This window comes from Phocoena phocoena, chromosome 8 (assembly GCF_963924675.1).
Source record: "Phocoena phocoena chromosome 8, mPhoPho1.1, whole genome shotgun sequence".
NCBI lineage: Eukaryota > Metazoa > Chordata > Mammalia > Artiodactyla > Phocoenidae > Phocoena > Phocoena phocoena.
Window position 1 is genome coordinate 99949429 of NC_089226.1, and position 27520 is coordinate 99976948.

The following is a 27520-nucleotide window of genomic DNA, read 5'->3' on the forward strand; positions in this document are numbered from 1 at the left end:
CTAATACCCAGGCCAGGCAGGACCCTGAGGCAGTGGAAACCCATAGGGAGGGGCAGGCCCAGGGGGATAGGGCGACTGAAGGGGGCCTGAGGGCTGGGGCTGCGTGGGGTACGGAGGTTTTCCTCCTGTTGAGAGGTAGGGGGGCTGTTGAGGATAACCAGGACCGGGGACCCGGCCCCCCGCCATGGGGTACCCAGGGCCGGAGGCACAAGTGGGGGCCACGGGATAGGCCGGCCGGGGTGGCGTGCTCCTCTGTGGGGACCAGGAGTAGCCCGCGGCAGCCCTGGGTCCTGGCTGGGCTGACGGGTACGGGGGACCCAAAGGACCGCTGTAGGCAAAAGAGGGCTGGGACACCACAGGGAACGGGGCCGGCGGGAGCGCCCCTTGGGCGGTGGGGCCCACGGGCAAGCCTGGAGAGGGGCCGTAGGGCAACGGGTAGGGAGGGGCCTCCGGAGCCTGCTGATCTTCGGCGACAGGGGGCGTCGCCTGGGGGCCCGGGAGAGATGGGGGAGGCGGGCGGGGAGGAGGGGCGTCCCCAGCCAGCTCCAGGGAGGCCCTGGGCTTCCTCATCACATCCTGGAGCTTCTCCACGCGAACCCGGCGCAGATGGGACAGCATCCTCAGGGAGGAGAAGTCCTCCAGAAACGTGTCCAAGGGCACCTCGCCCTCCAGGAACTTCTCAGCCATGGCCTGGAAGACATAAGCTCCAGTGGCAACAGGGGTCTGCCGGGATCGAGGCCACCTGAATACCCCCGGGTCAGAGGTCAGCTGCAGCCCTCCCACCCCAGCCAGGCTCAGGAGCCGCCTGTCTTCTCTGGCCCACCCCCCGCTTTGGGAATTTCTCTCTATGGCCCTTCTCACTGCTGATATATTATACAAGCGTGTGTTTATTTATTCTGTCTCCCTCACCAGGACATCAGCCCCCAGCGGGCGGGGACCACCTGTCATGGACACCGCCGTCCCCACCCCGGCATCGTGCCAGGCTCACAGCAGCTGCTACACGGTGTGTCAACTGGCCACATGGACACTGGCCCCCTGGTCACTAGCACAGCCCAGCCCAGCCCAGGGGCTGTGGGACCTGGGAGCATCTTCCACCCAGAGCATGGACATGTGGAGAGAGCCAGTCTGCCCACAGAGAGTGAAGAGAGGCCCAGAGGGAAGCAGAAGAGAGAGACCCGGCAGCCCCAGGAGTGGGGAGGGGCTGGGGGCCTGGCTTCAGCCCTGGAGGGCTCCTACTGCACTGCCCTCCCACCCAGGCCTGCCAGCTGCCCCGCAGCTGTGCTGTCTGTCGCCCATTTCTGCTTCAGCCAGTGATGTTGGGTTCCTGTTCTCTGCACCCCAAAGGGCCTCCACTGGGACTCCGGTGGAGGTGCCATTCACCGCTGCCGTGACTAAAGCCCTGGCCCCACGCCCTGCGGACACGTGCTCAGGACCAGGGCTCCTGCTGCAGGGGCAACTGTTCAAGGAAGAGGGGGTGTCAACAGCCATCTCACCTCAGACTCTTCTTCAATCTTCATGCTTTCTACCTGCAGAAGGTCCAGCAAGGCCCCTAGCTGCAGTGCTGAAGAAAATTTCTCTGCAAGGAAGGGCAGAAAGGTTGACATTTCAAAAGTGCCTCTGGATTCCGTGGTGGCGGCCAAGGTTTCTGCAAGGCTCTCTGAGGGTCCTGTGTGCTGGGGGCCCAGCCAACGCCCTGGGGTCCGCGGCAGAGCCCCTTTTGGTCGGTTCCCTTCCTGAGCAGAAAGGAGCTCAGCTAAGCCCCTCCACGCCAGCCCAGGAAGCAAGAGACCTCAGGCTTTGGAGCCTCCCCCCCCAACCCCCCAATCCTGTTCTTCCTCTCAGGGAGTTACTTCATCTGCCTGAGCGTGAAGTCCCCCACCTTCAGGACCAAGACAGCCCCTCACCTTCACAGACAGCAGGTTGGAACACAGAGAGCCCGGACCAGCTCCACAAATCACCAGAGCGGGGCTGGCTGAGTGGCCAGCAGCAGCCCCGGACACATGCTCTCTGGATTCAAATCCCAACTCCGCCTCTACGTAGCTGTGGAGCCCTAGCCACGTTCCTGCATCTCCGAGCCTCACTCCTCTCATCTATGACATGAGAATGACGACAGTACCTACCCTTAGATGGCTGTTAAAGCACTGAGCCAGGGCTGGGGACATGGTGACCCACAGTAACTGCTGGCCCCTTCCTGTCCTGGGGAGGGAGAGGGAATCTGCCCTTCCACGTGACTCCAGCAGCTCCCCCAGCCCCACCAGGAATGGGGACCCTGAGTGGACAGAGGCGCCCCCAGCGAACACTCCCGGGGCCGGTCGCTCACCCAGCTTTGCCTTCTGCTCCTGGCACCGCTCCACCAGCTTCCGGAGCTCCTGGTACTTGTCCGAGAGGTTTGAGCGGCTGATCTCCAGGGGACCCTGGAACTCCAGGTTCTGCTCGGCCAGGCTCCGGTTGGTGGCCAGTGCCATTTCCCGCTCCAGCTGCAGGTCCTGGACCTACAGAGCAGGACACTTAACCATGAGACCCGCCACACCACCACTCAGCTCGCAGGGGGCTGGACCTGGGGTTTCCAGGACCCGTCACTCACCATGGCGGGGCCGGGCAACACTCAGCCCCCAGCTAGAGTCAGACGGACCCAGGCTCCAACTCTAAGCAAAGCACTCCAAACCAGACACCTCACCGAATCCTTAACCCCACAGCCTACATGGTGGATGCATGCGAAGGGCCACGAGACGAGTGGGAGGAGACCCCCCCCACCCCCGTAGGCTGTGCAGAGCTCCAGGGAGGGGGGCAGAGAAAGTCAGAGCCTTCCTAGGAGGGAAGGGACCAAGTCCCAACCACCTGCCCCCGGGATTCAGAGTCAAAAGACCTCCTCTGAGGTGCACTGATGTGGCCCAGACCTGACCACAGGCCAGACACGCAACGAAGCCCCCAAATAAAGTTAGTGTGAGGAGTGAGAACGCCAGGGCCAGCCCGTGACACCGACTCCAGAGGGACCTGTCCCTGCCTCCTCCACTGGTGTGTCCTACAGAGAAGCTGCTCAGATGAGCTAACACAGAGGCCCCCAAGAACCGCAGGGGAGTCCCCAGGACCAGCTGAGGACTCCCACCAGCACAGGCAACCCACGGCGCCCGAGGCTCTGATGCCAACCTTTGCACCTGGATGTGCCCCACTGAAAGCACACCCCCAAGCTGAGTAGCACTCTCCCCTCGTCCAGGTCCTTTATTGTCACCAGCCGGCGAGGCGGCAGCCTCGGGAACCCTTCCCAGACCTGCTCTCACCTGAAGCCCTGTCTATTTGTCAGGGAGTCCTCTTTACTGACAGGAGGGCAGAGAGTCAGACCCACACCCCTGAGGGAATGGGGACGCCAGCAGCACCAGTGGCACCAGCACCCACAGCAGGGCTCAGGGCACAGCTTGGCAAGACCAGCTTCCACGCGGGAGCCACTGGGCAGCTTCTCCACCACGGTCTGCACATGGCGAGCCAAGCCTGACTGGCTTGTCCCCAGTCAGATGCAGGAAGGCCATGGGCGTCCTGGAGGAGGGGGCTTCCGGGGGCTGCCATCCTGCCGGTCCCCAGCCACAGGGCCTCGAGCGCTGCGCTCTGTGGTGGGCCTGGAGCCTTCTCCCCCGCTCCAGACTGGAAAGAGAGATGCCACGGCTACCAGAAGTCATGGGGCCTGGCCACGGCCGCTCAGGTCTGCCCCCACTCCTGGGTTGTCTGCCTTGCTGTCACCAATACCCTCTGGAACCACTGAGCAAGCACCCTGACTCAGGGACGCCCGCACTGCGGAGTTCCAGTCTCACTTTCATCAGCCGGGAGAGCTTTTCTTTTCTTATGTGTCTGACACAGAGCGGGGGGCCTGAAGCCCTCTGCTCAGCTGCCCCTGACGGGGCCCCAGATCCTCAGTGGACATGTCCTCTGTATACCTCCACTGCCTTTTCCCTGGATCTTAACCAGTAAATCTATGCAGTGTCATCTTCCCCTAAACCTGGTCCTACCCGTTTCTGCCCCCTTTCCCCAGAGCCTCCCCCAAATCTTTCTCCATTAGGGGTTCACTAGGAAGCCCCTGATCAGTCAATAAGACAGTTCAAGCACCCCACCAGAAGACCCCGATATTCACACTCTTCCACATGGAGAGAGGTCCCCTACTCTTTTCTCTGAGCAAAGTCCACACCCCAAACTCAAAGAGCTCCCATCTCCCCTCACAATCCCATGGTGACTCAATTACCATCTTATAGCCCGTGCTAGGAACCTAGCCCAAGGGGTTTTGAAAGTCTAGGGAGCTTGCCCTCCTTCATTTTTCCCTTGTCATCAGCAAAAATGGAAACACATTCCAAAGGCCAACCAACGAGCTTGGCATTAGTTGTGTCCGTGTCTCCCACGCATCGGGGGCGGAGGCGGCAGCGTGCAGAGCCACGGACAGGCTGGATCGTAGGCACGTCCAGCTCTGCGGCCACATCTGGTCACCTGACCTTTCCGACCTCGCAGGGGAGTCACGGGGTCAAGGCGCCGGAAAGGGCAGGGAGAGCCCTTTATAAAGTGTAAAGCTCTGCACGTTCAGAAGGGTTGTTTTATTCCCGTGAGGACCACGATTAGGAACTGAGATGGTTCGGTGTCTGTTATGATAGGGAAGGGATTAAACAGGAGATGAGACTAATCCCAGGCCCAGAACGGCTCCTCCTGCAGACGCAGGGCCAGGCCAGGCGGTTACAAAACGGTACCAGTGCTTTTAGAAACCACCTCCAAATCCAGGCTGGAGCAACAGTGTGGGGGCTCCTGAGGCATGCGGGTCCCGGAAGGCACCAGGCGCCAGACCTGGCGCGGGGGCCCTGGACTTCCTGGCACTGCACCCCCGGAACTCCCAGAGGGCCCAGGAACTAGACTGAGACCTCAGGGGCTCCTCTGCCTGGCCAGGGTGAAGGCCACAGAACAGGCAGATAAACTCAGCCCAAACCCCCAACAAGCCAGTGTCCTTAAGAAGGGCCTCAGGGCTGGGACGAATTGGGAGACTGGGACTGACGTATACACACCACTATGTATAAAATAGATAACTAGGGGCTTTCCTGGTGGCGCAGTGGTTGAGAGTCCGCCTGCCGATGCAGGGGACACGGGTTTGTGCCCCGGTCCGGGAGGATCCCACATGCCGTGGAGCGGCTGGGCCCGTGAGCCATGGCCGCTGAGCCTGCACGTCCGGAGCCTGTGCTCCGCAACGGGAGAGGCCGCAACAGTGAGAGGCCCGCATACCGCAAAAAAAAAAAAAAAAAGATAACTAATGAGAACCTACTGTATATCACAGGGAATTCTACTCAATGCTTTGTGGTGACCTAAACAGGAAGGAAATCCAAAAAAGATGGGATATATGTCTATGTATAGCTGATTCACTTTGCTGTATAGCAGAAACTAACACAACATTGTAAAGCATTGTAAAAACTATACTCCAATAAAAATTAATAAAATTAAATTAAAAAAGAAGGGCCTCAGTCCCATCTGCTATCCTTGGCCCCATGACAGCCCTCCTCTACCTCAGGGAAGTCTTGGGCCAGCCGCTCGATGGCCGCCGGGTCATTCTGCATCTCCTCCAGCTCCTCCAGGGTCTTGTCTTTCAGGGTCTCCATCTTTCCCTGGGAGCACAGAACGACACTGAAGTGAGGAACGGACTGCTCAGGGGCAAGGGACCCCCAAGCCCATATTCATCGTCTGTCAAAGGACCAACTGGAGTTTCCCAACGATGCCTCCAGTCCACGGGGAGGACCAAGGAGGGTCAGAGTCCAGCCCCCCAACCACCCCCGTCCCCAGGGAGACGGAGAAGCTGCTTCTCCACCCAGACCATGAACAGCAGGCTACATGGAGGCACTGGGCAGTCAGAGGCAAAACCATGATTCCTGGCAGTGCCAGATGAAGCTCCCCAAGGAGCAGACAGGAGAGGCAGGAGGAGGGAGGCTGACAGCCAGGGACAGAGACTAAACTTGGCCCAAGGCCGCCTGTGAGCCCTGATGCCAGCACACACTCTGGGAGGTGTCCATTTCTGCCTGAATCCTAAATACACCACCCTCCACGTGGGGGCTTTGCTGGCTTTAACATCACAGGCTCAGGAGCCTCCCTGCCGGTTATGTTTAGCACCAACCACCTTGGGTTCCCCTCAAGCATTCTCTGCAACAGCCATCCACTCCACGTGCCACAAAAACAGACTCTCAGGACTTCCCTGGTGGCGCAGTGGTTAAGAATCCGCCTGCCAACGCAGGGGACACGGGTTCGAACCCTGGTCCGGGAAGATCCCACATGCCGCGGAGCAACTAAGCCCGCGCGCCACAACTACTGAGCCTGGACACCTAGAGCCCGTGCTCCGCGACAAGAGAAGCCACGGCAATGAGAAGCCCATGCACCGCAACAAAGAGTAGCCCCTGCTCGCCACAACTAGAGAAAGGCCCGCGCGCAGCAATGAAGACCCGATGCAGCCAAAAATAAATAAATAAATTTATTTTTAAAAAACCAGACTGTCACATGCGTGCCCTTGTCAGAGAAGGACAATAAAATCACCACCAAGTTGGCCCTACAGCCACCAGAAGGAAATGAAATCGACCGACCTGAATGGGACGCCTGCTTTGACAGAAGACCTGGTTTCAGCGGTCCTCTCCCTGTCGCTCTGCCCAGAGGAACATCAACTGATGTCTGTGTGACACAGGGGTCACAAGCAGGCCCCAGGATGGAGCCCCAGCGAGAAGAGGAAGCGCCAGGACTCACTTCCCTTCTGCTGACAGGATCCTCCCCTTTCATCTGTTTTTATCTTTTCTAGATGTGCGCCTTATAGTCCTCATTTCTCATCACAGAGGCTCTGTCAATCTTCCGAAGATGCCAACACTACAGAAACCCAGAGTCCCCACCCCTGGCGCCAGGGCTCAGCGGGAGTGACGACTGGGCCGAGGGGCCACCATGGAATCGAGGCCCAGGGTTATGACTGTGCAGCCAGAGGTGAGCTCCAGGCCTGCTTCCTCGTCTGGACTAGTAAGGGAAGGCATCTCCCAGGGTGGCAGAAAGATAAAGGAGAAACCAATAAACAGAGACCACACGACCCCATTTGTCAGGAAGGTCCGGGTTTACCCCTCATGTCCCGGTGTAGCTATAAAAGGTGCCCCTTTTCACGCTCAAAAGTGTCCCAGGACTTCCCTGGTGGTCCAGTGGTTAAGACTCCTCGCTTCCACTGCTGGGGGTGTGAGTTCAATCTCTGGTTGGGGAACTAAGATCCCACCTACCACACAGCATGGCCAAAAAATAAAAAGTGTCGTGGTTTAGACAACAAATTCCATGGTCACCCTACTGATAAAGAGCTACCCAAACAGGGCCACCCCCACTTTCTGTTACCTACTGAGGGCTGAATGTCGCCCCCCAACCTCCAAGACAAGGAATGCCAGGCTTCGATGGGCACCTAAACCTGGGGGGAACACTCGCTGAGAATGCAGGCGCCCCGGCCCCACCCTCAGAGCCCTGTGTCGTAGGCCAGAGTCGGGCCCAGAAATCCAGAAGCTCTCCCAGAGATGCTGATGCAGCTGATCCGGGGCCAGATTCTGAGAAAGACGACAGCTCGTTGCTCGTCATGTGAAACGGAGGCCACTGGTTATGGAGCATCGGCAGCGTGAGTTTTACACGCGCTGTCTCTCCTGCTTCTGCGAGGGGGCAGCACCATCCCACTGGCAGGTGGGGATCAGAAAGGTTACAAATGGCAGAGTCAAAATTCTGCACTCTGTCTACACCTCACTCTGCTGCTCCCAAAACCCTTGGGCTAAAGGTTGGGTCAGAGGCACAGCAGACCGCAGGGGCCTGGGGAAGGAGCAGAAATGGGGAGGCCCACCCTATTAACACTGCAAACCCAGCGAGTCCACCACGAGTTGGACACGCAGGAGGAACAGAGAAACATCCTGAAGATCTGGAACATCAGGGGCCTGGACTCGATCAGACTCACCTCATCTGAGTCCTGGGCCCTGCCACTTGCCATTGTGGGGCCCTGCACAGTGGACCCACCCTGAGCCTCAGCCTCCTCATCTGTAAAATGGGCTCGTGCCACGGTCGACACAGGCAAAGCTCTGGCCAGCGTGAGGCCTAGCCTAGAACAATGCTGGCAAAAGGCTCCAACACCACAGAAGTCACTGATTTGTTACTGAGGCCTCCAACACAGCCCAAACTTGCTGGGCCTCAACGGCACCCATCCTGGCTCCACCCAGAGCGGGATCTGCCACAGAAGGGTGTCTGCTCCTTCCCACAGTCAGGGCTGAGCACAGAGACACCCCTGGACTGAGGATGGAAGCTCCAGGGTGGGCAGCTGGCTGGCTGCACACAAACGGCACCGTCAACAGTGCCATCCGCGAGGGCCCCAGGAGGTCCAGACGTGCCCACCACACACCCAGTGGGAGAGCCCCACATAGAGCCGCAGTTCCCCAGAACGGGCCCCAACTCTCCCCAACCATTTACCACATCCATGCTCGATGAGACCACCTTTAAGGCAGCGCGGCCTCAAGAGCCAATGGCACACCTTTTGGTCTCAGGACACCTGTCACTCCTAACATTACGGAGGACCCCAAAGAGTTTTCATTTCTGTGGATCTTAGCTATTGATATATGTATCGAAATTCAAAGTGAGAGATTTTTAAAACACAATATGAAAGCACACACACTAGCCATCAGAAGGATGTCGTGTCGTGAACCCTCTGAAAACTCCCCTTGTACTCATTTGAGAAAGAGAGTAAAAAGGAAAATAACGTCTTTGGTTGTGGAAACTGTTCTGACCTCATAGGTGGCCAGACAGGGTCTCAGAGATACCCCCCCAGGGGTCCCTGGAACACACTTTGAGAACCACTGGCCTGGCTGTTAGGAGAATGGACTCTGGGGCCAGACTGCCTGGATTTGAAGCCTGGTTCTGCCACTTTCTAGGTGTGTTATTTAATCTGTTTGTGCCTCAGTTTCTCCACCTGTGAAACGGCAGTACCTGGAACGCAGTGAGCACTACGTAGGTCTTTGCCATTACCAGGACCCTCAAACCCACGTTACACAGTGAGTCTCGCTATTATCCAACCTCACAGACGAGGCCCTGAGAGGTGCCCAAGGTCACCAGGCCAGGAATTGGCAGTGCCTTAACTAGTCCGGGAAGCTTCTCACCTTCCTTCCTTTCTTTCCAGTTTTATTGAGATATAATTGACACACAGCACTGTATAAGTTTAAGGTGTACAGCGTAATGATTTGACTTACATGCATCGTGAAATGATGACCATCCATCACCTCCTACAGATATAAAATTTTAAAAATAGGAAAAAAATTTTTGTGTGTGATGAGAACTCTTAGAATTTTCTCTCAACAACTTTCATATATAACATACAGTGCTAATTATACTTATGTTGCCTCTATTATAAATTACATTTTTATAAGTAAAAATCTATAAAATTGTTATAAATTATATTTATCATGACCTATTTATCATCCCTAGTACTTACTTATCTTATAATGGGAAGTCTGTGCTTTGTGTCTGCCTTCATTCAATTCCCCCCCCCCACCCCCTGCCTCTAGTAACCACGAATCTCTTTTTCTATGAGTTTATTTGTATGTTTGTTTGTTTTTGAATATAACTGACCTACAACACTGTTAGTCCTATTACACAACATAGTAATTCATTTCCGTGCATTTCAAAAAGATCAACAGGGTAAGTCTAGTTACACTCAGTCACCATACAAAGATATTACTTAGTTATTGACTATATTCCCCACACTGTACATCTGATACTCGTTGACTCATTTATTTTGCAACTGCAAGTCTGTACCTCTTAGTCTCCCTCACCTATTTCTCTCCTCCCCGCAACACATCCCGCCTCTGGTAACCACCTGTTTGTTCTCCATACCTGTGTCTCTGTTTCCGTTTTGCTGTGCCTGTTCATTTGTTTTTTAGATTCCACATATAAGTGAAATCATAGAGTACTTGTCTTTCTCTGCCTGACTTATTTCACTCCGCATAATAATTTAACTAATTTAATTTTTAATGCAGTTTTCCTTTTTACTGAGCTACCTGTGTCCAGCTAGCTTAGCATCTGTCATCCTCTTGCCCCTTCCTCTCTGAGGGCACTCAGGCGGGTGTAGCCTCATCTGACAGAGGAAAAGCAGAGATCCCGGAGAGGAAGGGATTTGTCAACGAGTCCCCGCAGAGGCAGGATGAGAATCGGGGGCTCAATCCCCCTGCGCCGTTTCTACCAAGTCTCCGCCAGGACCCCACACTCACTACCCTTCAGGTGCCTACGGCCTGACATTGAGCGCCACCACAGTGTCCACACTGACCAGCAGAACGTGGGGGCTACAGTCTGGAGAGGACAGCCAAAGCTCTGCCACCTGCACAGGGAGATCCATACGACGAGCACACCCGCCATGTCAGGCTTCGAGCAGACCAGGCGAGCCGCGCTGCATGCCGGCCGTGGCAGGGAGAGGCCAAGGGGCTCTACGCTGGGCCTCTCAGCCCAGAAGGCCCAGGGAGCTCATCTGACTGCACAGGAGGTGCTGATGTAGGACCCACCCTGCAGCCCCCTGAGGGGCCTGGCTTCCCAGACGGGCTTGCCCTCACAAGCCACTTCCCCCCCGCCCCCGCAAAAGGGAAATGTTTTGATTAAAGTCACCAAAAAAAATCTTTATAAAACTTTCAAGTATTTTACAACATCCTGAACTGTTGTACTAATGGGGCTGACCAAAGGGTAGTACTGATGCCTCTGTGTGTCCCGTGTGCACGTCCATCCTTCTTGAACTTGCAGTGCATGTGGGTGTCCGCAGGTGAGTCTGTGAAGACAAAGCTGCCAAGCCTTCCCCCTGGGCCTGAGAGTCCCAGGTCACACAAAGTCCCTGATGTTGCTGAAACCTGTGTGAGGCTGCTGCTTCCACAAGGACAGGAGCAGAGGCAAGGATGTAACTCATCAAAGTCTGGTAATAAGTCACTGTAGATATTTAGCAAGAAAGGAGGTTTTCCTGTGTTCAATAAAGAACAGTGGCCAATCAAGAAATAAATAAGCAAGGGAGCACCCCAGGTGATTCCAGGGTGTCCTGAAGCGTGTGACCCCCTGTACCACTACACACGGCCCCCTGAGATGCCTTCCCCTCCAACCACCGGCCCAAATGATAGCGTTCCTCTGCCAGCTGAAGCCCCACACCTGGCTCTGTTTGATGGCTTTAAACTTCTCGTGGTGGGGGCTTCCCTGGTGGCGCAGTGGTTGAGAGTCCGCCTGCCGATGCAGGGGACGCGGGTTCGTGCCCCGGTCTGGGAGGATCCCACATGCCGCGGAGCGGCTGGGCCCGTGAGCCATGGCCGCTGAGCCTGCGCGTCCGGAGCCTGTCCTCCGCAACGGGAGAGGCCACAACAGTGAGAGGCCCGCGTAACGCATAAAAAAAAAAAAAAAAAAAAAAAAAAACAAACTTCTCGTGGTGGGACTTCCCTGGTGGTCCAGTGGTTAAGAATCGGTCTTGCAATGCAAGGGAGGACAGCTCGATCCCTGGTCCGGGAACTAAGATCCCACATGCTGCGGGGCAACTAAGCCCGTGCACCACAATGAAAGATCCCACGAGCCGCAACGAAGACCCGACACAGCCAAAAAATAAATAAATACATATTTTTTTAAAAAAAAAAGAAGGAAGAAAAGAAACGAACTGTCGCTTAGAAAAAAATAAACTCCTCGCGGCAAAAATCCCTGAAACATCTATCTACCTGGTGATCCGGACAACCATGTGTCTTTTAGACAGCGAGAACTCACCCCAAAAGGGCAAGGAATGAAGCCCACAGCTCCGCTAATTAGACCACCATCTCCCTGGATCAGGCTCCCTGGCCAGGGAAGAGGATTCCATTCTGCTGGTATGCGCCAAAGCCTTGAACCTGGCATTCCTCACCCTTCGGGGATGACTATCTCTGCCATTCCCTGATTGGGAAAGAGCGCTACTCTCAAATACAAAAAGAAGAAAGGCCATCTCAGCCCTGTGGTCATAAAAAGCCTCTCTCCTGTGTCAATTCCCTTTCATTGCAGACTTCAAAGCAGGCCATGCATGTTTGAAATGCCTCAAGAACTTCAGGTATGAAATACCTTCATTTCATGCAGGTCATTAGAATGAACTCTCGAGGTCAGCCTGCATATTCCGAAGTCCTCGATACTACTGGAAGCGGACCTCTTTCCATATAGCAAGTTTGTGAAATGTACTCGGCCATAGTGGGACATGGGCTGTAGTGCTTTTCTTCTTATTCCACCTTTTCTGGTTTCTAACTCAACGTCCCTCTCAATTCTATGATGCCCATTTCACAGTTGGTGAAATTAAGGTAGAGTGGCATGTAACTTGCCTATGGAGACAAGAGAGGGGACACCAGAGCTAGGAGCCCTGACCCGGCCACTGCTCCTTCCACCAGGCTCTGCCCACCCAGCCGCCTCCACTCACACCGCTCCACGAGAGGCTGCTGGCATGTGGAAGAGCCACCCGTCCCCATTTCTTCTGGAATAGGTGTGCTCAGGATCCCGCACCCAAATGTGCCCCACTCAATTTTCCTTACTTGTCAAATGGGACCCTGATGGTCCCACAGCTCAAAGCCCTCTTTGCAAACTCTCCCATTAATTTATATAATCAGCCTAGTAAGTAAAGTGAACACAGGGCATAATCACCCCTACTTCAGAGATGAAATGAAAGCCAGAGAGAAACAGTAAGGGTATTGCCCAAGGTCCTATAAACGGCTGTATTGCCCAAGGTCCTACAAACTGTTGGGGTCGAACAACCGGAGGCCAGTGTCCCTTCCCATCTCCGGTATTTTGATTTCACAAACGACACAGGGGAGCGATGAGGGTAGAGTTTAGTTATAAGGTCATCCAAGATGCAGAGATTACAAGCCCGTGCAAGTCACGGATCACCTGGGCCCTCCTCGGTGCCTGCCTCCCGGGTGGAGGAGGCTCACATCTGTGCCCACTGACAACATCTCAGGCCCGAGGAGCGGGCAAGTTCCATCTTACAAGATTTATCACAGCACTGTCCACCCCTGGAAGTTACCGGTGCCTTTCTTTCAGAAGTTCACAGACACCACCTGATCCTGGGTCACCCAAGGATGAGGCCTGAGGCTGAGAGCAACAAGCACTTCTCATAATTTGAAAAACAGGTTGGGGGGCTGGGGGCGGTGAGAACAGGACAATATTCTGCCCAAGGCCCATAAAGCAGGTGCCCCCAAAGTCTGGGCATCTGTTGCCGTCAGTGTTCTGCTTCTGGATCATCCAAGGTGGCAGAAAAAAATCCAAACCAGAGCTTCTAAAAGTGGCCACGACCCCCAGGGATGCCACCAAGTATAGAGAACTGGGGGGTTACTGCGAAGCTATTTAGGGACACAGAGTCCATACACTTTTGTTTCTGGAGGCCTGACAAGTCCAACGACCTTAGCCCTGGGCACTCAGGCCCTGAGCTAGATCTCCTCCCAGTTACCACGGTGTCCAGGAGGGTGACAGGTACTTCTCGGGTGGTACCCGAGGTCTGCCCCAGGGGAGAAGAGTTGAAGTGAGGAGAGGCAAGCCCCTTGAAGGCAAGAAGAATTCTCGTTCACCTTTGTATTTCCAGGGCCCGGCAGAGGCCGGCACACAGAGAGCGCAGGGTAATGCTTGCAGAAAAACAGCCAGAGGCAGGGAGAGAACGAGCCAGTCAGCTGGTGGGCGAGACACAGGGACATGAGGATGGGGCTGCTTCTACTGTTTCAGCCTTCATTCATTTCTTCCTGCTTCACTGAATAGACATTTAATGAGCAATTACTATATACCAAGAACAGGACAAGGCCCCAGATAAAGGGAGGAAGGATAAATAGGAGCAGAGGGATGGAAATAAGTATTTACTGGCTTCTGACTATGTGCCAGACACAGCCTTATGTAAAAACTGATGCTAGCTCTCTAGGAACTCAGTCTGGTTTCAAAAAATGAAACACTTCACAACAAATCATGGTGAATCCAGGTGAGAGTAGAGTGAGAAGTGGGGAGGGGGGTCAGCGCTGAGGGCTGGGGGCGTGAGAAGCCCACAGGTCCTCATCGCTGGAGCCATTCGTGCTGGGACAGGAATCAGAAGGTCGGGGGCAGGTGACAGCCGGGCTGTCTGTCGTGGGAGCTACTGCTGATGCTCAAGGCCGGAGACGGGGTGAGGACAGCTGAGAAGGGGAGGCAGCTGCACGGCATGCACAGGTATAGAGACGACAACTCCCACTCTAAGGAGATGAGACCGGGACGAGGTGGGAAACGAGCAGGTGTTAATCTGCGTTCCCTCCACCAAGAAGAGAAAATGCATCACCGTTTCCTCACTAACAACCCCTGGGGAAAAAACTTGCTTTTCTTTTTTTTTTTTTTTATTAATTTTTACTGCTGTATAGTTGCTTTACAATGTTGTTAGTTTCTGCTGTACAGCAAAGCGAATCAGTTATACGTAGACACATATCCCCTCTTTTTGAGATTTCCCTCCCATTTCCTTTTCTTTTCCTTTCCTTCTTTCTTTCCTTCTTTCTCTTCTTGTTTCTTTTCTTTCTTCCTTCCTTCCTACCTTTCTTTTGTCTCCTCTGCAGCTTTCACCTCCACAGAGGTCACAAACCCAGATGCCTACACAGGCCAGGCAGGCATGTCAGACACCGTGTCTCCTGAAAGCACGGGCTCCAGCCCAGCTCAGGCACCTCCTGCAGGTAGGAGGGGGGTCCAGCGTTGCCAGACCTGCCGGGTCTCCAAGGGAGGCTAGAAATCCAGATCCCTGCGACATCGCCCCACTTTTACATTTCAGTAACCAATTCAAAGTTGTAACAAACACAGGGTGGGCTGTGGTTTGTCACCTGAAATCAACACCATACCCTCCAGGAGAGACACATGCGAGGAGGAGAGATTCTACAGGAGGGGTGGGGGGAGGGGGGAGGTGACAGACATTTCTCAGGTGTCCTGGAGCCCACCTTCTGTCACAGAGCACTGTGCGGGGCCTGACATAGCTAGAGCAGCGCCAGCCAGAACCAAGGAGGCAGTTTCCAGGTGCAGCCCCTGGGCCTTGGGAAGCCACACGCCGCTGGGAGGGGACGCAAAGTCTCCAGCCACCGGCCCCTGCTGCTTGCATCTCTTGGCCTCGACTTCTTTCCACTACCCTATCTTGATGAAATCGAGCTCCACATACCTCGGACACGGCGAACACGATCTAGTGGAAGATAGTGAGGCGACTATACTACCCCTAGTGGATCCAGGCCAGAGCCGTGCCATTCCTCACCACTCCCCGAGGGGGAGGCTGCAGAATGTCCCGGTGGGGAGAGGATGCTGGCGAGCGCTCACCTCAGGACAGCCCCCCAGATCTGACCTCAACAGGTGGAAAAGAAAGCAAGGTACTGACGGCTCTTGCTCAACAGGGATCTACCCCGGGACTGTTCAGCTCAACAACAAATAGTTTCAACTGATATCAGATCCTATGCAAGGATAAACTCAGAAAGAAAAAAAGAGAAGAAAGTAAAGACTGAAAGCAAAATGCAGCATTTTCTAAGTGTGAGGGTGCTCAGATCAGAGTTAAGGTGTGCCAGTCCTAGAGATGCCTTGCAGCGCCCCTTGTCCCTTGCTTCTGCCTAAACAATTAGTGCCAGCTCTCCTGGCTGGGTACAGAGTAGAAACGCACAGAATTTGAGGACTGACGCCCTGGGTTTGCGTTTGGCTCCTCAGCTTTTTAGCTGTGTGACCTTGATCAAGTCCCTTAACTTCAGTTTCCTCATCAGGAAAATGGGCACCATGATGATAATCCCACCTTGGGGATCGCATGTGTGTCTGGGACGAGCAAATGGCCCTGAGAGAGCTTTGCAAGCTCCTGCGCCCTAAACAAGTATTAATTATTCTGCCTCCTGGAGGGGGGGGCAATCCCATGATTAGAGGCGACTCCTGACACCCCCGGGGCTCAATATTGAGTCAAGCAAAATGACCGCTACCTCTGAACCATGACACAGAACTGTGACTGAGCCAGGCGCTTCCATTTTCCTGACTCCACCAGGAGCTAAAGCACTGGCTCCAGTTACTCCCCTCCTCTCAGTTACCAGCCAACCTTTCCTTGCCAGCTACTTCAAGCCTGAAATCACACTGCAAGGAGAGTTGCAAAGGCCTTTGGTTTCTTATAAGTTTCCCACGTCTCCCTACGGTAGCATAAGAAGCTGTTACCATAGCAACCTGCACAGTTCAATCTGCACATGTTATACGGAACTGGCCCCATCCCACCCCTCTTGTCAGAAACACCTGTGGTTGCCTCAGAAACCTTTCTAAGCCTGCTGCGTAATGAGGAAATACGTGTTGACCTGATCTATTGTAATGAGGAAATACGTGTTGACCTGATCTATTGTAATGAGGAAATACGTGTTGACCTGATCTATTTTTCTTTTCCCAGGATGATTCCAGCCACACAATCAAGTAACCAGGCCTTCAGTCACCTAACTTCCCACAGGAGTTGATAAAAGCAAACCATCATGCGCTTCTCACCTGGCCCAAAACACCGTCGAATTAATCTGCCCCAACAATCTGAAAAGTTGGTGCGTATGCTCCAGAAGGGAGACTTCTTTAGTTTTCATTCTTTCTAAGGAATTTCTGGGGTTGGGAGTCGGAGCTCCCTCCATAGCCCCCAATGCTGAACAGTTAAGACAGTGTGAAAAGCAGTGGAAAGAGTTCAGGGCTTGAGAGTCCAATATTCTGGATTCAAACCCCAGCTTGACCTTTTACTAGCTACATGACCTTGGGCAAGTTATTCAGCCTCCTAATTCTGCTTCTGATTGGTAGAATGGGACTATCTCTACCAACCTCAACCTCATGGGCTGGTTATGAGGACTTAACAAGAAATAAACATGAAACCTTCTGGAGGTGCTAGGAAAACCACCAAGCAAGCGCTAGGTAGCATCAATTCATACATTCTCACACCTTTATAAAACTTACTGTGGTAAAATGCTGCCTGAAAACCCTGCCAGGCACCCAGTTAGGCTCGTGGGGGAGGACTCTGAAAGAGCAGGTCCCAGAGGGAAGCAGAGGGTGTGGCTTTCTGAAATGGGCTCCAGACCAATCTGAACAAAGGTCCACAAATATAAAGGGGGCCCATCTACAGGAGGGATGTACAATCTCTCAGGACAAGGTTTTTGGAAGGAAAGTATCATCTTTACATTGATATTTACATGAGCGAATCCTCCTTGCGTTCACTGAATAACTCCGTCTGACACCTCTTCTCCCAGAGGCAGGCCCCCAGGTGAGAAGACCCAGGAATGATGAGCCGTTTACTGGGCCAAGTGCAGGGGGCACTCCCATCAAACTAGACTTTTTTCTCCTCAGACTAGACTCCCCTCCCAACCTCCACTTCCATCAGCATCCTCCAGCTTCTCACCCTAACTTCTAACTCTCCAGGCCATCTTCCTCACCTCTGACGTCCACCACCAGGTTTTATCTAGTCGTTGTTCCAATGTCTTTTAGGTGCATCCATCCCGGCCCTTCCACAAACTCCAAATGGGTCTTCCCACCTCTAATATGCCAGGCACCTCTGGATTCATTTTCTTTAAAACACTGCTTCCAACTCCCTCCAACCTTCCCTGAAGCTAGCCATCTCTTCCCTCCCTCCCTCCCTCCCTCTTCTGCTTATCTCCCCCCACACTGACCCTCCAGCTGGGAGCCATCTAAGCACAGCCTGCCATGCTGTCAGGACGTGCCGCCGCCATCCTCTTTTCCCACTTGCCTGGTGTGCCCACTCCTGTTGTTTTCCGAAACTTTTTCAAACCCCCAGCGCACGGAAGAGATCACAGAGGCCATGCTCTGGGCGAAGGGGTAGGGGGAGAGCCCTACTCTCCCTTGACCTCAGTCTTCCCCTTGACCTCAGTCTTCCCCTTGACCTCAAGGGGGCCCCCCCGAGGCAACTTGCCAGAAGGCAGCTGGAAAATCACTGCCCTAACCCCTCACCCCTGCTAATCCCAACACTCCCCGCCCCAACCCCTGCCCAAGCCCCCCTCCTCCAGCAGTGATGCCTCACCAGCAGGGCAAAGGGGGAGGGAAGGAGGGCTCTGCGTAGTAAATGCGACGTGTACTCACAGAGCACAGGGCAGGACGAGTCTTTGGGAGACGAAGCAAGAAAGGGCAGAGGCAGCTTAGTTAATCTCTCCATACGTCGGTCTCGTCAGTAACAGAGGACGTTTATAAGGATGAAATGAGTTAGTGCCCAGGAAGTCTAACGCCCGGCTCTCAGGCTGGGCTCAATAAAGGGTCATGAATCTCATCACCATGGCTAAGCGCACACACTCAGCCCATTCCTACCTCTGCAACTCAAGCCCCTCCCACGTGGACACTAAGGAGAGAAAACTTAAGATTCCTCCAGAGAGCACATCAGCCAACAGAGCGACGGAACTCAGATGGCTGGACATAACTATGATCAACAGCATCCAGCTTCAATCAAGACGATGGCCAAGAAACAGGTCATCTAACCAGCAGCCCGTTCCTGAAACTTCCTGACAGTAAAGCACAACCCAGCCACTTAGAGAAGCGTCCTCGTTGTCCGGTCCCTGGCTCCGACTTGAAAAGAAAACCATCCTCAGCTTCTTCCCACTGAACTTCCACCTGTTTCTCCTCCGTCCCAACTGTCGAGGTGACTCAGAAGGGATCTCACACTGCAGCTGTCAGTCCTCCACCCCACCTCACACTTTCTAATCCGCAGATCAAGCTGACCACATAGGTTCAACCATCCTTAAGGAAGGATCAAGATTAAGGTCAAGCCAGAGACACACGCAGGACAAATAACAGGAGTCTGTACGGGGTCACTCAAGCGTGTCTGTTCAAAGTCCGAGATGATGAGACACTACTTTCTAGCTGATCTGGGGCCATCCTAGGCCAGTATAAAGTGGGGCAGCTCCGGACCCTACCCCTGCCAGCGATGCCTGACCCTACGAACTTCTGGTTCCAGCAGAGGCAGGCAGGTGTGTTGGGGGCAACAGTGTAGCCACAGAAAAAGAGAAACCAGGCCTGAGCCTCCTCAGATCTACTCTGGACTCAGGCAGGAATCTATACAAAGGCTATCGTGAAACAGGCTAGAGGTGGCAATGCCGTACCAGCGGCCGCACTCAGCTCTGGACTCGTTTCCATCCTGGTGCAGAACGTCCACCACAAGCCAACTTCCCCAGCAGCTGCCTGCCTGGTTCTAGCAGACTCAGCCCTCTCCAGCCCTCTTCCACATCCCCCAGTAATCTCCAGAGAACGCAGTCGATCAGAGCTCTTGCACCCTGCTGGAAACTTTTTTTAAAAAAACCCAGTGTTTGGGACTTCACTGGCGGTCCAGTGGTTAAGAATCCACCTTCCAATGCAGGCGACACGGGTCCAATTCCTGGTCGGGGAACTAAGATCCCACATGCCACCGGGCAACCAAGCCCACGCACCGCAACTGAGCTCACATGTCTCAACTACAGAGCCTATGTGCTCTGGAGCCCACGCACCACAACTAAAGAGGAGCCCGCGCGCCCCAACAAAGAGCCCATGCTGCAACGAAAGATCCCGCGTGCTGCAACTAAGACCTGGTGAAGCCAAAAAAACAAAAACAAACAAATAAACAAAAAAAACCAGTGTTTAGGATCATGTTCAAAATCTTGTGCTCCTTGGCCTGGCCTACAAGGCCCTGCACCAGCAGACCCCGAGCCTCTCCTTGCAGCTAGACCTCTCTCCTCTCCCCCATAGGCTGCAGACTTCATCCTGACTCTCTGTTCTACCTACTCCCAGAACAAACAACATGCTTCCAATCACCTGACAAGTATTCCACATCTATAAAGAGCAATACAACAAGGATCCTGCCCTCTGGGAGTTCCCAGCTCTGCTGCCCTGCCTTTGCTCTTACAATTCCCTCGGCCTAAAGTTTCTTTCCTACACCTTCTCTAATTTGAAAATGCCTGCTGATCCTTCACCGTCAGCTCTCTGGGAAGCATTCCTTGCTCCTTCTCCCAAAGACTTCGTCCTGCCCTCCCATTGTGCCCTGTAAGTACCACACAGCAATTACTACCTAGGAATCAGCATGTTTCTCCAGCAAGACTGGGAGCTCCCCAAGGGCCCAGTGCATGTCTCACTCATGTCTGCATCCCAGCACCGAGGTCAATGCCTAGCACACACAAGGTGCTCAGCAAGTGCTGACTGCACGGGAACCTCCACTTTTTGGCAAACTTAGAGGAACAGGGACCAGATTTACTCTCCTGCCTCAAACAACTACAAACGAGAAAAGATAAACGAAACAACAGTTTTCAGACGCTGGATATCTGGCAGCAGAGGACGGGTTCCTGGGTGGCAGCGGGGGACGGGAGCAGGGAGCAAATGAGGTGAGCTCTGCAATTGCCCCAACTTACTGTCTAGAGAGAGTTTTCAGGCCATGGCACAAGGAGGGGGTACCCAAGGCAGAGCCTGACAGTCTCCCCAAGTTGGGAAGAGAGAGTTGGGAATCTAGGGAGGCCAAGGTAGCCAGAGTTCACAGGGTCAAATACCAGAGAGGAGAGAGCTACACCGTGAACTCTGGAAATCTGCAGGGAGTCCCCCTCCAGTTTTCTTCTGAGTGTTTACAGTACTGGTCAGGATTACAGGGAACAATCCTTGGGCCTCAAACTGAGCCAAGACTAATCTGTGTCCCCACTCACCAGAGTGGAAATACCTCCTAACTCACAGGACATCAGTAGAGCACTGAAAAGGGTAGTGCCTTGGTAGTGGGTAAAATTAACCCTGGTCTAAAGGCTGGTCTGGTCCCAGCTAACAAAGCTTAACAGTGAGGCATCAAAGATCAAACTGTTTCCAAGTAACTTAACAGTGTCCCAAAACAATGCCAAGAATATTTATAAAAATGTAAAAATATTCAGCACCCAACAGGGTAAAATTCACAACATCTGACATCCAATCAAAAATTACCAGACATACGAAGAAGAAAATATGATCCATAATGAGGAAAAAAATCAATCAGTAAAACAGACTCAAAAATACAGATAAGAAAATTAGCAGACAAGGACACTAAAATGGTTACTACAACCATATTCCATATATTCAAGATGCTAAAGAAGATTGAGAATGTTGAGACATAGAAAATATAAAAAAGACCCAAATCAAACTTCTAGAAATGGAAACTACAAATGTCTGAGATAAAAAGTATACCAGATGGAAATAACCAGATTAGACACTAAAGAAGAAAAGATCAGTGAACTTAAATACAGAGCAATAGAAACTACGCAAAACAAACCACAAATTTAAAAAAAAAAAAAAAGAGATGGGGGAAAAAATAAATTGAGAATCAGAGAGCTGTGGAGCAACTTTAAGCATCCTAAAATACATGTAACTGGAGTCCCCAAAGAAGAGAGAGAGAAGAGAATAGAGAAAATACCTGACAAATTACTAGCTGAAAAGTTTTCAAATTTGATGAAAGTTTTAAACCCACAGATCCAAAAACTCAATTAACCCAAGCACAAGAAATATGAAAACTACACCAGGGCACATCATAATTAAATTGTTTAAAACCAGTAATAAAAGAAAAGTAGCCATAAGGAAAAAAGACACATAAGAATAGAAGAAAAAAAAAAAAATAAGAACAACAGCAGAATACTCATAGAACAATGTAAGACAGAAGACACTGGAACCACATCTTAGAATGCTGAAAGAAAAATAACTGACTTAGAATTCTATATTCAGGAAAAATATCTTTCAAAAACAAAGACAAAATAAAGACTTTCTCAGACATCCAAAAGCTAAAAGAATTCATTACCAACAGACCAGAAGAATAAGAAATGTTTTTTAAAAGTCCTCAATCCAGAAGGAATGTAAAACGAAGTGGAAATCTGGATCTACAGAGAGGAATAAAGAGCACTGGAAATGATAAACTGTAATATATATTAAAAAGTAAATATAAAAGAGCTTTTCCTTTCTTTTTAAACTCTTTACAAAATAATTCACTGTTTAAAGCAAAAACAGTAATAATGTATTGCAGGATTTATAACACACATAGAAGTGAAACGTGTGACAACAACAGCATAAAGGCCAGGAGGGAGGAAATGAGAGTATACTATTGTTAGTGTAAAGTGCTGTACAAGATCACTTGATGATAGACTGTGACAGGTTAAAGATGCATACTATGTGGGAGGGAGATGCAAGAGGGAAGAGATATGGGGATATATATATACATATAGCAGATTCACTTTGTTATACAGCAGAAACTAACACACCATTGTAAAGCAATTATACTCCAATAAAGACGTTAAAAGAAAAAGAATTCCTCTCCTGCCTGAAGTGATCAAGAATAGCGGCCGATATTATATAACAAATAGATAATTTTAATTAAAAATGCTTTATTGCTAAAAAAATGCTAACCATCATCTGAGCCTTCAGTGAGTCATAATCTTTTGCAGTAGTAACATCAAAAATCACTGATCACAGATCACCATGACAAATATAATAAAAATGGAAAACTTTGAAATATCGCGAGAACTACTGAAATGTGACACAGAGACATGAAGTGAGTGAGCAAAAGCTGTTGGAAAAGTGGTGCCAACAGATTTGTTTGATGTGGGATTGCCATAGACCTCTAATTTATTTTTAAAAAAAAACACAGGGCTTCCCTGGTGGCGCAGTGGTTGAGAGTCCGCCTGCCGATGCAGGGGACGCGAGTTCGTGCCCGGGTCCGGGAAGATCCCACATGCCACGGAGCGGCTGGGCCCGTGAGCCGTGGCCGCTGAGCCTGCGCATCCGGAGCCTGTGCTCCGCAACGGGAGAGGCCACAACAGTGAGAGGCCCGCGTACCGCAAAAAAAAAAAAAAAAAACACAGTACCTGCAAAGTGCAATAACGAGAAGCGCAATAAAGGAAAAAAAAAGACGCGCACTACAAATCTTAAAGCAAGCACTCTTTTTCTTTTTCTTTTTCTTTTTCTTTTCTTTTTATTTATTTTTTTGGCTGCACACAGCTTGCCAGATCTTAGTTCCCCGTCCAGGGATTGAACCCAAGTCACAGCAGTGAAAGTGCCGAGTCCTAACCACTGGACCGCCAGGGAATTCCCAAGCAACCACTTAAAAAAAAAAAAAAAAAAACAGTTACAGTTACAGCTAATAAACTAACAAAGGAAATAAAATGGAATCATAAAAACAGCTCAGTCCCAGGGAGGTCAGGAAAAAAGGGACATGGGAAGAAAGAACATGGAACAGATTAAAAACAAGCAGCAAGATGATAAAGTTAAACCCAGCTAGAGTCGTTAACCCTTTAGGTGCAAACCTGGGTAGGAGACGTAACCTGGGCCCCGGATGCAAGCAGATCCCCCATACACTGCACTCTAGAGCAGAGATGGAGCCCACCAGGGCCCAGCGCCCAGCACCCCATGTGTCTCAGATTCAAGGCCTGCCCCTCAGGCACTGCACCCCACCGAGGAACCTCTGACAGGATGTCTACCCAACAAGTAGACTCAGAGCACATCTTGGACTCAGAGCACAGCTGTCAGAGGGAATTGCAAAGGAAACAGCCCAAGTGACACGCTCATGTTAAATTAAAACATATTACCTGGAGCAAGACGGTGGAGTAGAAGGACCTTGAGAGTTAAACCCAACTACACTAATAATCACATTAAATGTAAATGGTCTAAACATCCCAATTAAAAGGCAGAATTTTTAAGACTGGATTTCACAAAATGCAAAACTCATCTATATGCTGCCTACAAGAAACCCACCTTAAAAATAAAGACCAAATAGTCCAAAAGTAAATAGATGTAAAGAGATATACCGCACTAATTTTTTTAAATCCCTATCAATTTAATTGTGGTAAAACATACATAAAATTTACCATTTTAAACATTTTAAGTGTACAGTTTTGTGACATTAAACACTTTCACACTGTTGTACAACCATCACCACCATCTACCTCCAGAACTTTTTCATTATGCCAGACTGAAACTTTGTACCCATTAAACATTAACTTCCATTCCTCCCTTCCCCCAGCCTTGGGCAACCATCACTCTTCCTGTCTCTATAAATTTAACTACTCTAGGAACCTTATATAAGAGGAATCATGCAATATTTATGCTTTTGTGACTGATTTGTTTCACGTAGCATTATTTCTTCAAGTTTCATCCATGTTGTTAAAAATTTCCTTCCTTTTTAAAGCTGAATAATATTCTATTGTATGCATGTATCACATTTTGTTTATCCATTCATCTGTCAGTGGACCCTTGGGTTGCTTCTACCTTTTGGTTATTGTGAATAATGCTGCCAGAAACATTGGTGTACAAATATATGTTTGAGTCTCTGCTTATACTTCTTTAGGGTATATACCCAGAATTGGAATTGCTAGATCATACGGTAATTCTATCTTTAATTTTTTGAGGAATTGCCATACTGTTTTCCACAGCAGCTGCACACTTTACATTCCCACCAGTAATACAAATAAGGGTTCCAATTTCTCCACATCTTTGCCAATACCTCTGGTGTTCTTTGGTTTTTTTTAACAAGAGTTATTCTAATGGGTGTGAAGTGGTATTTCATTGTCATTTTGGCTCACATTTCCCTAATGACTAGTGATGTTGAGTATCTTCTTGTGCTTACTGGCCATCTGTATACCTTCTTTGGAGAAATGTCTATTCAAGTCCTTTGCCCACTTTAATCAGGTTGTTTGTATTTTCACTGTTGTGGGAATTCTTCAAATATTCTGGATATCAATCCATTAGCACTACATTTTTTTTAAGTTGGATTGGCTATATTAAAACAAGACAAAGTAGATTTCAGAGCAAAGAACACTATCAGGGATTAAAAGGGTCATTTCATGATAAAGGAGGTCAATTCATCAAAAGAACATAACACCCCAAAATGTTTATATATGGAACAGTAAATTAAAACGGTTCAAAGCATACAAAGTACATCCTCTGTTTACAAAGAAATTAAATTAGAAATCAATGTTCACTGGACAGAAGAAGAATAAAGTAACAGCATAATGCTGACTTTCCCTCTTTCACTACTTCTAATTCTGCCCAGGAGGGAGCAGATAAATTAGCAGTACTTAACATGTCTTCACGGCTAGGCATAACTGACCTGGTTTATCTGTTTGGCTTCCATGGTTCAGTGTCCCCTCTCCTCCCCTGTCTGGCCCATCCTAAGCCCCAGGGACTCCACTTGTCAGCCCCAGCTAAATCACAATAAACAAAGCTGTTTGGTATTTGCTCAAGCCTTTGACATAAACCAGTGAAAGGGGAGAGAAATACAGTGGAGGAAACACCTGCTAAATAAACATGCCTTTAAAGCTCCCAAAACCTCACAGACCTTTGCCTTTACAGAGATCTCTCTGTCAAGGGGCAACTATCCAGGAATGAACTGGAACCTTCTGAAAACTCCAGACTGTGAGGAGAAGCTAAAAGAATTTCCGAACAGAGATCCAATCGGATTAAAACAAGGTCTTTGCTGACCTGATTAGGTCAGTCTGGAAAAACCCTACTAGGACTGGCCAACAGTGTTCAAGAGGTGATTCATACAGCTAGCTACCCCAATGCCCTTTTAACGGCAGATTAGCAAATTATACAGCAATAAGCAAAAAAATAACAAGAAGCCTTAGAAATAATTTCACTTCCAAGCTCAGCAAATCTACAAACTCCTTAAGGCAGTGCTTCCCAAACTTGCCTTACAGTAAGAATCACCCAGTGCAAGTGTTAAAAATACAAACTCCTGGGCTTCCCTGGTGGCGCAGTGGTTGGGAGTCCGCCTGCCGATGCAGGGGACGCGGGTTCGTGCCCCGGTCCGGCAAGATCCCACATGCCGCGGAGCAGCTGGGCCCGTGGGCCATGGCCGCTGGGCCTGTGCGTCCGGAGCCTGTGCTCCGCGGCGGGAGAGGCCACAGCGGTAAGAGGCCCGCGTACCGCAAAAAAAAAAAAAAAAAACACACAAACTCCTGGGTCTCTCTCCAGAATCTAAGCAAGAATACCCAGAGGTGAGGCTCTGTATCTCTAACAAGCATCACAGATGATTCTTAACATCCAGCAAATACATCTGCTTGGAAATAAGACTGATGGGTTAAAAATCCCAACTTGGCCATTTACTGGCTGTAGCACCCTACCTAACATCTCTACTATCCACTTACTTCATCTGCAAAATGGGCTCATCACCTACCTTGAGTGCTCCCAGAATCCAGTATGTTCACAAAGCCCCCAGAACACTGCCAATAGCACATGGCAGCCAAGCAAGAAATCAGACATTTTGCTACCTTAAAAACAAACAAACAAACAACAACAACAAAACACAGCCATCAGAAGCAGCCCAGATGAAATCTACAAAGAAAAATTTCTACCTAACAGAAACTACAAAGGCACCAAGCCAGATTTCTCAGATAATCTAGGAGAAAAGCTTTTCTGGACATTATGACTGCCAAGAACTCTCACTTTAGGGTCCAGTATTTCACTCCAAGTCCTCACTCCCATCCAGAACCAGAGTTCAGGCCTGTCCAGGGTCGCAGCTTTGGACAATAGCCAAAGAAAGTCTTTCCTTTCCAAATCCCTTGGTCACCACCACTTCCAGCTCTAGGGCTGACAGTCACAGCCTGACAGTCAGGTGGCAGCATCTTGGGTACAGCAGTAGGAAATGGGACTCCTGGGTAAGAGGCAGGGAGCCAATGAAGAGAATGCAAAAGGCCTGAGTCAGCAACAGTACTACTGGGATATTGCTGAAGTGAAGGGAAGTGAGTTTTTGAAGTTTCCAGAGCTAAGAGTGGACGTTCCCAAGGGTGAGTGAGCCCAGACATTGTGTGGCTGAGAAAGCACTGACTAGTCTCAGGGACTGAAACCCTGAGGTGTGTAGTCAACTCTGCCAGTAACACACACACACACACACACACACACACACACACACACACACACCACTGCTCTCTAAATTCAGGAGGAAACAGGCACACACTGGAGATTCACAAACACCAATGACCTTTGTACCCAGCAGGCCCATAAATAAGGAGTGGTCAGTGATGCTGGGCAGCCCAAGTCCGGGTCCAGAATAAAGGATAAGAACAGAATCAAGACTGAAAAGCCACAACCTCACTGCCCTAGAGAAAGGGCATAGCCCTGAGAGTTAAAAGACTAGAGCGTCCCTCAGACCCCACTCTGCCGCTGGACTCCCTCTGGCAAGTCAAACCCTATTCTTAGGCTTCTTTCCCCGCCTATACAATGGGCAAACTGGCTCTAACGTCACCAAATGTGTGACCAGCAGGAGGCTCAAGTAGGGGGTGGAGGGTGTAAGGTGGCGGTGAGGGGGTGGGGTGCTGGAGGCGCGACCTGCGCAGGGAGCTCGGGCAATGCCTCCCTCCTTCCCGCCCTCCCACTGCGAGGGGCAGGGGCGCCGGCCCTCCGCTGGAGTCACGCGCCCCTCGCGCCCAATCACCAGCCTCTGCCAAGGTGAGGCGAGCAGGCGGAGGCGCGCCGGGAGCAACTGCCAGCGCCGCCCCCATCCCCGTCCTTGCCCCTCCCCGGGCCCCTCTCACCTACCCCTACCGCCGCAGTCGCCGCCACCGCCGTCGCGGGTTAAATC

At 51.1% G+C, this 27520-nt stretch overlaps 1 protein-coding gene across 1 annotated transcript; it reads right to left on the minus strand.

Moving 5' to 3' along the window:
• On the minus strand, positions 1-27520 carry VPS37C (VPS37C subunit of ESCRT-I). Its single transcript, XM_065883026.1, has 6 exons — positions 27484-27520; positions 12416-12423; positions 5523-5621; positions 2321-2492; positions 1494-1576; positions 1-690 (listed from the first exon to the last, which is right to left on the minus strand). Exons 3-6 carry the CDS (start codon positions 5613-5615, stop codon positions 1-3), a joined length of 1038 nt encoding a protein of 345 aa, XP_065739098.1. The 5' UTR covers positions 5616-5621; positions 12416-12423; positions 27484-27520.